The following is a 13,755-nucleotide window of genomic DNA, read 5'->3' on the forward strand; positions in this document are numbered from 1 at the left end:
TGGCAACAGTGTGATTGAGATTTATATGTTGTCGGTGAAAGGAGCGCTAGTTTATGAAGCTTGGGGGATGATGTCCTACCCACGGGCGTAATTTCCTATGGGGACACTTTCCAAAATCCCGTTGTCCCCCCCACCCCCACTCAAATTCGTTTGTTATGTTTAACCCATAGACTGTAAAAAATAGGTTTAACCGCACGCCGTCATTGCCACGGAGGAGCAGGACCGAGCCTGTGTAAAAGCTCACTGAATGTTCTAATGAGCAAGCAGCGGTTGCGGCACAGACAGCGATGAAACGCCAGAAACAACAACAGGTGACTTAATGTCATCATGGATGAAAAGAAAGAAAGGAGATGTGAGTTGGTTGATTCAGTAAATTAGCTCAGGTCAGGATAATCATATTTTCTGTCTACACCTGTTGATAACTGAGCTAACGCTAACTGCTGCTTGGTAACTTCAGACTTATTTAATTGTAATATTTAATTCAATATTCTGTGTAGCTTACAAAAAACCAAAAACATTCTGTGTAGGCCTACCATGAAAACGAGTCCACTTTAAACCGCAGCATTTTCTGTCAGCAATGTATGACAACGTAAACGCATGCGATTAATTTTTGTCCAGCTTTAACGTGTTTAAATATTTATTGCAGCGTCCGTTCTTTCTGTCATCCTTTGGGTTATATGATCATGCTCTCCTTCACGCAAATGTTTTAAACTATCAATGCGCGAGAAGATAAAAGAGAACGCGCTGTCAGTGAATGTCCTCCTGAAACACACACACACACACACACACACACAGAAAGACGCGCGCCAGTATCGCAGTCGACAGCGCGCCATCGAGTTCTCTTTCGCGCTTGAACGATAACACCCACATTTATGCCAAAATGTCAGTTTTGTCGAGTATCTTCACAAGAACAGTCAAATGAGTTAAATACAATCTTAAATGGAAGTAAAGAGTAGAGAATGAGATCCTGTCAGCAGCGGCGGGTATTAAAGTGACAGCAATTCTCTCTGTTAGTAAAGTTAACCAAAGAACAATGGGAACAGAGAAAATTACTAACTGCTCAACGCTTAAGGATTAATCTATTTTTCATTTATAATTTATGCAGTGCGAACTGTTTTATAAACGTATTCAATTTCTATATAATTCACATCGGTTAGACAGGAAAGGTACAGGTAAATATGACATTTATTATGGGTTTAAGTGAGGATTGTTTTAAGTTCACGTAAATTAAAAGTTGTTATATTTTTTTAAGCCTAATAAATGTTTCAAATTTTGGAAAAATACATTTTCATCGAGACATAAGTAGCTATATCAGTGATACTGGTCTTCATTCATAAAAAATATGCCATTAACATGCTTGAAAATAAATGGTGCCAATGAAGCCCCCCCCCCCCCCCCAGAAAATTCTGTCATTAATTACTCTCCCTCGTGTTGTTCCAAACCCGTAAGACTTTTGTTCATCTTCAGAACACAAATGAAGATATTATTGATAAAACCTGAGTGCTTTCTGTCCCTCCACTGACTGCAATGTCATTGCAACTTTCAAGGCCCAGAAAGGTAGTAAAAACATTGTTAAAATAGTCCATGTCACTCCAGTGGTTCAATGGGAATTTATCTGAGCATATTCTTAAATAAGGAAATCTATTCAGTGATTGGTCCATGCCTATGTCATCATCCAAAATCCCGTTTGTGGCACAGCAAAGTGTTGTGAATCATCTCTAAGACGGACACTTAAGATTTAGTCCTACACTTCACTTAAATTATTACTGAGATGCTTGATAACTAACTTCTAAGCACAGCTTTGAGCCAAGAGTTGTTTTACTCTTAAGTCCATTCTTAGCAGTGTTCTTGTGAGTAATTCTCAGAGGCTTGATAAATACGGGTTCAGATTTGTTGAAAGCTTCACGGTGTCTGGTCAGAACAGTGATGTTTCACAGCAAGAGTAGCGTTACTAGAGTACAGTAAGGTGGTTTATCTTTAAAGCTCAGCTAAACATTGGTCTCTTTAGTCGGTTGAGCCTTCGTCCTCCATTGTGCCTTTGAGAAGAGTCATGTGATCATGGTTGATGTTCATCTGAGTTGAATCATTCTATAATTCTATAGTTGATTTCAATTTGTTTGCTTTGAATTCCTAATTCCTAATATTACCGGTTTTCTCAATCGCTTTGGTACAATTGTTGAATCATGCTTAACATTTTTAAACCAGAGAGTTAATTTCTCAAAATAATTGTAATCAAAGTTTGAAACACAGTGCAAAACAGTTACAGACATTAAAGCAAAAGTACACAACATTTATGTGGTCTTTTAAAAGTCTGTATTCTTTATATTTTACTTAGTTTTAAACCCAGTTCAGTCCAGCAGAAGAGCTCAAACCCAGAGTCCAGCTGTGTGTCTATGAAGAGTAACTGGTCTATGGAGAAGCCACTAAACTTTAAGAGTGGAGACAAACGGTCTTATCTCAGGTATATAATTTCTATAAAAGATGTGCTTATTGTATTTTATTTGTATGAAATTGTCATTAATATACAGCAGTTTAATGAGTTACAATCTTGTTGGTTTCGGTCTATTAATGATCATCATTGTGCTCTTGTGTAAAGCTCTATGTGTTGTATTGTTAATACATTCACACACTGTAAAAGCTGTTGGTCTGTTACTCAGTTAATGACACAATTACATCAATATCAGTGTGTCTGATTCTTTACCCTCTTCATTCTGATTTAAGGTCAACTCTTCCATCCAGACCAGTTAAAAACAAAACTGTGTCCAAGCCTGTGATTCAACCACAAGACTTTAATGAAAGCATGTTTCCTGGTTTCAGGTAAAATTCAGGACTTTGTTGTTGTTGTTGTTTAATTTTAGGTGCTGCAATTCACATCACACATCACTCACACACATGATTAATGATTTACACATTTCAGAAACCGAATGATGTTCTGTGTCCATAAATAGTTTTGTAATTTATGGCTATTTACTTCTCGGACTTGTGTAATAATGTGGTATTTTAATCTTACAGCCATGACTCTAATCCTGCTGAAGTCCTCAACACATTGAGATCAAATCTGAGACAGAAGTTTGAGTGTTTGTATGAGGGAATATCAAAGCAGGGAAACCCAACACTCCTGAATGAGATCTACACAGAGCTCTACATCACAGAGAGTGGAAGTGGAGAGATCAATAATGAGCATGAGGTGAGACAGATCGAGACACAGTCCAGGAGAGCAGAAACAGAGGACACACCGATCAAATGCAGTGACATCTTTAGACCTTTACCTGGACAAGACAAACCCATCAGAACTGTGCTGACAAAGGGAGTCGCTGGCATTGGGAAAACAGTCTCTGTGCAGAAGCTCATCCTGGACTGGGCAGAAGGGAAAGAGAATCAGGACGTCCAGCTCATATTTCCACTCGCTTTCAGAGAGCTCAACTTGATGAAGGACAAAACACTCAGTCTTTCAGATCTTCTTCATCTCTTTTTCCCCGAAACTAAAGAAATGGACATATCCAGTGATGAGTATAAAGTGTTGTTCATCTTTGATGGTCTGGATGAGTGTCGTCTGTCTCTGAACTTTAAGAGCGATGTGAGGTTGTGTGATATATCTGAATCAGCCTCAGTGGACGAGCTGCTGACGAACCTCATTGAGGGGAATCTGCTTCCCTCGTCTCTCATCTGGATCACCTCCAGACCAGCAGCAGCGGATCTCGTCCCCTCTGAGTGTGTCCATCGAGTGACAGAGGTACGAGGCTTCAGTGACACACGGAAGCAGGAATACTTCAGCAAGAGAATCAGTGATCGGCGTCTGGCCCACAGGATCATCTCACACCTGAAGTCCTCGAGGAGCCTCTTTATTATGTGCCACATCCCAGTGTTCTGCTGGATCTCAGCCACTGTTCTAGAGGAGATGTTGAGTGAAGCAGAGAGAGGAGAGATTCCCAAGACTCTCACTCAGATGTACACACACTTCCTGCTCATTCAGACCAACATCAAACATGAGAAGGACTATGAGAAGAAAGTGAAAGATGAAGACATGATTGTCAAACTGGGGAAACTGGCTTATCTGCAGCTTGAGAAAGGCAACCTGATCTTCTATGAGGAAGACCTGAGCGAGTGTGGCATTGATGAGGCAGAAGCATCAGTTTACTCAGGATTGTGCACTCAGATCTTCAGAGAGGAGTTGGGCTTGTGTCAGGGGAAAGTCTTCAGCTTTGTTCATCTGAGCATTCAGGAACATCTAGCAGCTCTATATGTGCATCTCTCCTTTATCAACAATAACATCAATGTGTTTGACCAGATTACCAAACCAACTAATGGAGGCAGAGTTTCCCTATCGGATCTCCATCAGAGAGCTGTGGATGAGGCTTTACACAGTAAAAATGGGCATCTGGACCTTTTCCTTCGTTTCCTTCTGGGTCTGTCAGTGAAGTCTAACCAGAGTCTCTTACAAGAGCTGAAGACACAGACAGCAAACAGCTCTCACAACAATACGAGAACAGTGGACTATATTAAAGACAAGATCAGTGAGAATCCCTCTCCAGATAAATACATCAATCTGTTTCACTGTCTGAATGAACTGGGTGATCTTTCTCTAGTGGACGAAGCTAAACCTCATACGAGCTTTGGAGGATTACGTGCTGTGAAACTCTCCTCGTCTCAGTGGTCAGCTTTAGTTTTTGTGTTGTTGTCCTCAGAGGAGACACTGCAGGTGTTTGACCTGAGGGACTTAATCGGAGGCAGAACTGATCGGTAAGTAACACTGAGTGCAATCATTACAGTCTAAAACATTATGAACAAAGAGAAACTCAGAGATCAGAGGTGTTTAAATCACGGGGCACAGACTGATTTCTGGGATATTGTAGATGCGTGTGTTCCTCAAACCGTGGCTGTGTCCTAGTAAGACTGCATATCTCGATTGCCACGTCATCAAGCGCCTCTGAAGGCCGTCTCAGTTTGAAGGATGTTTTGAAGACAGACTTCATTTTGTGTCTTTAATTCAGCTCATTTTGAAGGATGCATCAAGTATATCCTTCGTGTTCTTCAATCTCCCACAATCCTTTGCACACATTCTAATTAATGTAAAAGAACTGATGGAAAACGAGTCGGCACTGAGTTTATCTGAGTTCATTATGAAATGTAAGACACAGATAATGTATTCGGAGATGAAGGCATGCATGTTATCTTTTGTTTCTGTGTAAATGAATTAGAGCCCGACCGATATATCGGCGGGCCGATATCATCGGCCGATATTAGGCATTTTCCTAACTATCGGTATCGGCATTTATAATGGCCGATAAATTAATATTTAAAAAAATGCAGCGTGCGGCAGAGCATATGAGCGGAGTGGAGCGGTGAGAATCTCCGCTCATCGCTCACTGAACTGTTCACCCCTCCGCTCCCCCGCTCAAAGCTACATCAGGCCGCTCCGCTCAATATCGCTCAGCGCTCAACGAGGTTTGCTTCGCGCTCCACTCAAACCGCCCCCCGCTCGCTCCAAAAAAGGAAAAAAAATCTACATGTATATCACTTGTAGCGGTCCCCAACCTTTTTTGCGCCACGGACCGGTTTAATATCAGACAATATTTTCACGGACCGGCCTTCAAGGTGTGTGGCGGATAAATACAACAAAATAAAATGATACGACTGGCATAAAAACTGGGGTATTTTTTTAAATAGCCTATAATAATAAACGTGAATCCAATGTGTAGGCCTACTCGCAACTTTATTAACAGCGTCCTCTAACATCGCGCAGGCAAATGCGAAAGTCTGAACACAAACAAAATGCCCCCAAAAGAAAAAAAATCTCTATGTTTTCAGTGCTGATGTGTTCATGTAGCCTAACATGTAAGGGTGGCGCTGCCAATAAAGCACCTAAAAGCTGTCACAACAAACCGGCAAAATTAATGATTATGAATATGTAAAATATAGCAGGAGACATTTTAAATTTTTTTTTTGCCTGACGGCTGGAAAGATGCTGACTCGTGATCTTCGCAGTAGTGAACGCGCCTGAGAGAAATGCACATTTCATACGGGAGAGCAGTCTGTTTTCTTTCGTTTTGAATTGTTCTGTTTAAAAGTAGACATTTCAAGCTTTATATATGTCTCAGGTGTGTGAGGCAAGTAGGCTATACGCTGAGTTTCGGTTCATTCATGAGACAAACTCCAGGTTCACGCCGGCACCTTTGTATCGGTAATCAATTTTCTAATATATTTACTTCTTATTAAATCCAGACAATTGGTTGATGAAACATTGATTAAAATTAAGATACAATTAATACAAAACGAAATTAAATTTAAAGACAGGCTTTGTGCTTTCTGTTTGAGGTCTCAGTGAAAGTTTTAAAGCAGTTTTAGTGCCGCTTTCAGAGCGCTCACGTCCGTAACGGAGAACTGTCCCGTTCATAACATTGTTTTTTTTGTATACATTTCTAAATAAATGCGACTTATAGTCCAGTGCGAGGCTAGGCCTATATATGTTTTTTCTTCTTCATGGCGCATGTTTTGACTGATGCGCCTTATACTCCGGAGCGACTTATATTGATAGGCTACACCTGTATATGAATTCTCATTTTACTTTTTGAAGTACTTTTTGAACTCCATTATTGAGCCGAGTTTTGCCTGAAAATAGTCTACTGTTGATGACTGTGCAAGACAAATGGATTCAGGGTCAGGCTTGACTGAGCATGCTTCAGACTTGTGGTGTGAGCGGAGAGAAATTGGAGCGGGAAATGCGACGCTCCGTCCTTTTGAAATTGCCGCTCTGCGTTCTGTCCAAGATCCACCCGCTCGCGCTCCCCGCTCGCTCCCGCTCCACTCCGCTCACATGCTCTGGCGTGCGGTGATTTATGTAAGGATGGCGCTGCCAATAAAGCACCTAAAAGCTGTCACAAAGAACTGGCAAAAGTGGCAAAAAATAACGTCCGCGTCCGGTGTAGACACAGTGTTAAAGCTCATTCTGCTACGTTACAACATCAAGCAATATTCCAATAATTTATATAATTATAACACTTTATAGGGCCATTTTGCATTAAGAGTAGCCTAGTTTCACGTTTAGTACATTTTGCTTACTACTTATTTAAAATAGTATAAAACTACTGTACATATAAACGTTTTCATTATGATATTATTAATTTTACTTTACTAAAAAGATCTGAGTTCTTCCTCCACTGGTAGATATTAGAGAAATTAAGATTAAAAATAGAAGATAAGGTTTTGTCAGTGACACTTTTGATATATTTATTGATACAAATTATGTTTTAAATAACGTGACTAAATTAAAATACAAAGTCGTTAGTGAAGATTATGCAACAGTATTTAGAATATAATATAATATAAAATGCAATGCAAACTAGTTTGGTTACAGCTCAAATTCTCATTCTATCATTCACCCTGCCTCCATTACATATCTTTGCCACACAAGTGTTTGATCACCACATTTGAGTGATCATTGCAAAACGTTTATATATTTATTCTGTTTATACTGTGTATTCTATATACAGTACCCATCAAAAGTTTGTACACACCAATTGGAAAGTGTGTCCAAACTTACTGTACTATAATACATATAAATAATATTGCTACTGTATTATAATATACACATAAATAATATCGGCCGATATATCGGTATCTGGCTTTTTTTAATCGGTATCGACATCGGCGCCCAAAAATCCATATCGGTCGGGCTCTAAAATGAATCACTGAACACTAAACTGACAATAATGTAAGACACTGGGAGACACAGACGGCTGCCATTCACTGTATTGCATTCATAAAAAAGCCAGTTAATATAAAGATATTTAATAGGAAGTATTTTTCCTAAATTAATTTTTAATATTATTATTATACAAGAGAAGTATTAAGAAAATAAATTAGATTAATGTCTCATCATCATTTTTCTTTATCACCAGTTGCTGGTAAAATGATGGACAATGATTCACATTTTTGTGCGCATCATTTCCTGTGACAATAAAACTAAGTAAATTATTAAATTAATAAGTATGTAAATAAGCAAGTAACAAGCAAACAAACTCGTGTGCTTAATTTCTATGAATAATTTGCTGATGCAGGTACAAAAAGACTTTTTTCTTGCCCCCCCGCCCAACTCGGGAGTTAAATGTCTCCATGGTGATAACCATAGCAACGGACAGGACAAACAAACCTGATGTGTCATAATAGTGTTGTAGTGTAAATGCAGACTAATAGCCCTGCCACAGCAACACTAACGAGAAGAAGAAAAAACTAATCAGTGACGGCTGAATACGAGGCTTCTACAGTTATAGATATAAAACCACTTTTTCACATGTCCTTCATAAAGCAGTGTTTCATTACAACAATTTTTTGAGGGTATTTAGGAAGGTATAATGTATTATTTACTTATGATATGAATTATTATTATTAGCATTAATAATTAACTTTAACTTTAAATCATTTTTATTTTCAATTAGTGCCACACAGAACACTGCAGATGAAGTTCTCCAGAAGCTGATGCCTGTGGTTACAGCAACTAGATGCGCTGAGTAAGTAACACTGAGAACAATCATCACTGTTAAAACATTATAACAGCTCTTACTTAAACATTATAAATTAATGGTTTAACAAAAAATATGAGTCTTACCTATCTGACCTGATTTGTGATCTACTTAACCATTTTTTATGATATATATGTGAGAAATTTATATTCAAATATGTGCTTTTGTAATGTATGCATATAAACATTTATATTTAATGTATGCAATGTATTCAATGTATTTCATTTGATCAGTTTCATATAATCTTTCTCCCTCACATAGAGACATAATCTCTTACAGTAACAGTTAAATTTACTGATATATTGAATTCATTGTTTAAAAAAAGAGACACACACACACACACACACACACACACACACTCATACACATTCCTTAAAATGTTTACAAATACATTAAGCACACTCGCGCACACACACACACACACATTCCTTAAAATGTTTACAAATACATTAAACACACACACACACACACACACACACACACACACACACACACACACACACACACACACACACACACATTCTTTCTCCCTCACATAGATACATAATCTCTTACAATAACAGATACATTTACTGATATATTGAATTCATTGTTTAAAAAAAGAGATATTGCACAAATTATAAACACAATCAAGAAAAGCAAAGATTTCTGTTTTGATCTGAGAGAGTGAAGAGTGTGTCATTGTTCTCTACAGGTTGGAGAGCTGTGGTGTGACAGATAAAGGTTGTGCTGCTCTGGCTTCAGCTCTGAGATCAAACCCCTCACACCTGAGAGAACTGGATCTGTCATATAATAAACTAGGAGACTCAGGAGTGAAGCTGTTCTCTGCTGGACTGGCGAATCCTCACTGTAAACTGGAGAAACTGAGGTAAGATCATACGTTACTCTCACACGAAACTGTCACTAGGGGCGTTTCCATTACAGATTTGCGCAAAACTTTTTTAATGAGTGTTTGGTGTAGGTCTACTAGGCATAGAGATATCTGAACATCTTTGCCAAGCGCAAACCAGTACAGAAGTAGCCTAATCAATAATTAAAGTGCAAGCTGAGAAACTGAAGTGGATATGGAGAAAAGCTTCTTTATATGCCATTGCCTACATTTTAAACGGATGTCTGCCAATAGGCCTAAAACATTACATATATGGTTATTGTGACAGAGACTGGGACTCCAGGTTAATAAGATTCTGACTGAGTAGCAAGATATGAATTCAGTTGTGATTCTGTGAGAATTCACAGATCCATTTTCTCTTTTTTAATCTTCCCCTTAACATTTAAAGGAATCTACATGTGTGTGTGTGTGCTCAAATATGGCTTCTGGAGAGCGAAGGATAAAATATGAATTACTAAACAGACATTAATTAAGCAGTTCCCCATACTTTTAGAGTTACAACTAAAACCACTAGATGGCAGCAGCGTATAAGAGATGAACTGACAGCTAGTAAATCTTTGAACATGGAGTGTTAATGATAATAAATGTAATATGTCAGGCTCACAATTTTTCAATTGAAGTGCTATAAAAGTAGGGATGCAACGATACCATTTTTTCAGAACCGATCTGATCCGATACCAAAAATTCTGAGTATCGGCCGATACCGATCCGTACCGATACCAGCGCAGTTTTTTTTTAATCAAGTAGAATTTCTATTACTCTGTGTTAAACTGATAAGAACTGAAAAAAAAGAAAAACACCAACAAAAAATATATGATCATAATCTGACATAAATGCTATTATAAACTAGATTAGTGGATAATTCAGCAATAAAATTTAGTCTAGAAAAATCACGAGTGCACAATTAATTGTATAAAATCTGAACATTTTGTGAAAAAAATGTTTAGTGGAGAACAAATTAGAGACAATAAGTGTAACACTAAATCTGGTCAAACTTTACACATTGCTCTTTGTATTGTTGTAAAATACATTCATGAAAAACAAGATAAAAATAGCAATTATTTTATATCCTACTATAAAATTGAGACATTTTTTAAATGTATAGCACAGCTGTTTAATAAGGTAGCAACATAATAGATAGGACAGGACAAGAACGGCTATTAATAATATTTCATTTCGTCACTGTATTATGATATGAAAGGCTCCAATACATCGCGGCACACAGCGCTTATGCGCATCCCGAGCGCAGAATGATGCGCTTGAAGCAACATGATTCACAGCGCGCAGCGCGTCGAGTCCGCATTGAAAAGTTTAAAGCACAAAGAAAATACATATGATGCATGGTGTATTATACCTATCTATGCAATAGTCTATTCAGCATTTTCTTTTAAATTTCAGTTACTGTGCGCGTGAAGAACAAATAGTACCTGACTTTACTCCAGTGTTGTGATCTAACAGACACCCGGTAGAAAGTAACATGATTAAGGTACAGCAATAAAGTCCAGCAAGATAAAGTTGTTTTATGTGAAACCATAGACCTTTATCTACAGATCAAGTATAATAATAGTAACATTGAATCATCTTGGAGAGAGTTTCATCGTGTGTTCTGTCATAACCGGACGCGACGCGCTGTTTGAGTGCTGAATGAAGAATGATTGACAGCCGCAGCTGAGGGAAACGTTTACGTGATCTTGAATTTAACACTTAAATATTAATTTATATCTCACATTATACTATATAATGGCTTCAGAACACTTAAAATATTGTGCACGAAAACTTATGGTGCTTTATAATGTTTGTGGGGCTTAACAATAACACTGAATAGTATACGCACAATATCGGATTTGGATCGGCCTTGTCTGACCGATACCCGATCCGCCAAAAATGGCAGTATCGGAGCCGATTCCGATACTGAGTATCGGATCGGTGCATCCCTATATAAAAGTTGTAGAAATGACAAATTCAATGTGCATTGTATTAAAAAAATCTTTATTGATATGCAAATAGACAATAGACATCCAGCAAAAGAAAAATGCATTTTGTTTCTTTATATGCAGCCCAATGTTATCCAATGAGTTGTTTGCATTATTTAGGTAATTTATTTTCATTTTATTTAATTTTTGGCAACACTTTACAATAAGGTCTCATTTGTTAATGCATTAACTAACATGAACTAACAGAGAGCAAACGCCTTTATTAATGTTAGTTAATAAAATATTAGTGTTCATGTTAGTTCACAGTGCATGTTAACAGATACAACTTTGGATCTTAAAAATGTCTTATAAAATGTTGAGCTTAACATTAACTAAGATTAATAAATGCTGTAGAATATTGTTCATTAATTGTTGGTTCATGTTAACTAATGCTAACAAAATGAAACCTTAGCCCATTATAAAGTGTTACCATTTTTTTATAAAGAAAGTTGGCCATAGGAGTGTAAAATTAATTTTAAAAGTTAAGGAATCTTTCCTGTAGCTCAAACAGTAGAGTGTTGAAAACACACACACATGGCTTTTAATGCTGAGTCTTTTGGAATGGAATTAAACTAAAACCATTTTATTTCTATTTATTTGATGTTTTGTTGGGAAAATAAATATTAGACAGATTCTTCTAAAAAAGGCTGAAATATATTTCACTAAAATATTACAGATTAAAACGAAAGAAAACGTGCTGAGTTTCAGCTCATTGTGGCGCGCTCCAAACATCTATAAAGGAAACAGAGACATTACGTTTGTTTCCGTTATTTTACTAAATCTGAATATCTTTTGTAAATGTATGAATTATGTCTTGCTTTTATCTGTATGAGCATAAATTACGGAGTAAGAGTTTACTCTCTTGGAAGGAATAAATCCAGTGGTCGCGCCGCCGCCTCTGAATAAAATACAGTCAACCAAACATATAAAATGTTACACCGCTCAATCTGAATAGTCTGTAATATAATCTGTGAGGTTCAGCGTGACCACCGCCTCACTGCGCTGTTATATGGGAAAGATGATATTTTACGTCAATAATGCCGAGTACAAAGCTTAGCCTACATAATAGGCCTAATAGTTCAGCTTGATTCGCAAATCATGAAACATCTGGATTCGTGCCGAATGAGGAATGTAGGCTTTTTTCATTTAAATTAATTCGTTTGGCATCTTATTTAGTTTTATTTAAATATAAAACCTGTTCTTCGCCTTGAATATATATATATCCATAGAAGCTGGCATGGCATTAAACAAAGAAAAGAAAAGAGAGATATTAGTAGTAGTAGTAGTATAGCCTAAATATTATTATTATTATTATTATTATTATAAACAAAGCTACAATAAAAAGTAAAACAAAATAACGTTATTAATCTGTATTTGTTCTAATCAAACCGGTTTCTGAACGTTTATAATACAGAAGAAACGCAGGATCAGAAACGTTAAAATAGGACTGGTTCTGCTCGAGTGAACCAGGGGATTTTATTCATTTATTCATTTTTACAGATCGTACTTTTAAGTGGCCAATGAATGAACAATATTATTAAAATATTTTAATATGTCTGAAAAGTTCATATCTTTGGCAAAGATAGACATTAAAATGCAATATCACTGACATAAGTCACATTTTCGTCATTGTGTCCTTGCAAAAGATCTTTTATATGTTATTTAAATGTCAAAGAAATGAATTCACAGTGTAATAATTCCACAATGTGGGAATTAGGTTTGCTAAAATGGGACGGGATATTTGCACTTATAAGTTTACTAAAAATGCTATTGTATGCTATAAACGCCCATGACAAGCATGTAAAAACCATTGATAACTGAATCATTAATATTTTATTTCTATTTGAGCTGTTCATAAACACTATATTCTACTTACAAATGTGTTTCTCACACGTTTATGAGCTTGACGCTTGCTGTAAATATGCGCCAGAGAGAGTTTAACCCTCTGAGGTCTGAGCTGTTTTCTGGACCCTGGAGGTGTTCTGACATGCTCTGACATTTCTGGTTATTTCTGTTACTTGTGACATTTTCATGGCTAAAGTCTAATTACACTGTATTCAGCACAAACTCTGCTACAATAATATATCAGCAGCATGTATGTAAAAGTTTGTAGTTTTGAGATAATGACATTTATGCGTGATTTGTGAAAATACAAAAAAAAATTCTCACTGAAATAAGGCCATGAAACCCATACTGATTATTTCTTCACAAGACTTTTGAAAATTGTATCATGTAGCCTAGAATATTTGCTGCAAAACTATGTGAAAATCACCCTGACTGCTCATTCAGATAAGACAATATATTGATTTAAAAATTTTACGACGTGTTTTGTGTTAGAAAGCCTTATGCGGGACCTCATTAATATGTAAGCTTT

The 13,755-nt window shown here is 36.9% G+C and overlaps 1 protein-coding gene across 3 annotated transcripts in view; it reads left to right on the forward strand.

The window, feature by feature from the left end:
- Window positions 1-13,755, forward strand: part of LOC308703322 (NLR family CARD domain-containing protein 3-like) — a 106,595-nt gene that overhangs the window by 16,838 nt on the left and 76,002 nt on the right. For 2 of the 3 annotated variants that reach the window (XM_081386706.1, XM_081386705.1), the window contains exons 5-9: window positions 2,336-2,461; window positions 2,722-2,817; window positions 3,013-4,740; window positions 8,436-8,507; window positions 9,214-9,387. In XM_081386706.1, the coding sequence (XP_081242832.1) occupies window positions 2,336-2,461; window positions 2,722-2,817; window positions 3,013-4,740; window positions 8,436-8,507; window positions 9,214-9,387 (2,196 nt within the window). The remainder of the gene's footprint in view (window positions 1-2,335; window positions 2,462-2,721; window positions 2,818-3,012; window positions 4,741-8,435; window positions 8,508-9,213; window positions 9,388-13,755) is intronic. The other variant, XM_081386707.1, reaches the window with a different exon arrangement.

This window comes from Scardinius erythrophthalmus (genome assembly GCF_964197995.2).
Source record: "Scardinius erythrophthalmus genome assembly, chromosome: 15".
NCBI classification, from domain to species: domain Eukaryota; kingdom Metazoa; phylum Chordata; class Actinopteri; order Cypriniformes; family Leuciscidae; genus Scardinius; species Scardinius erythrophthalmus.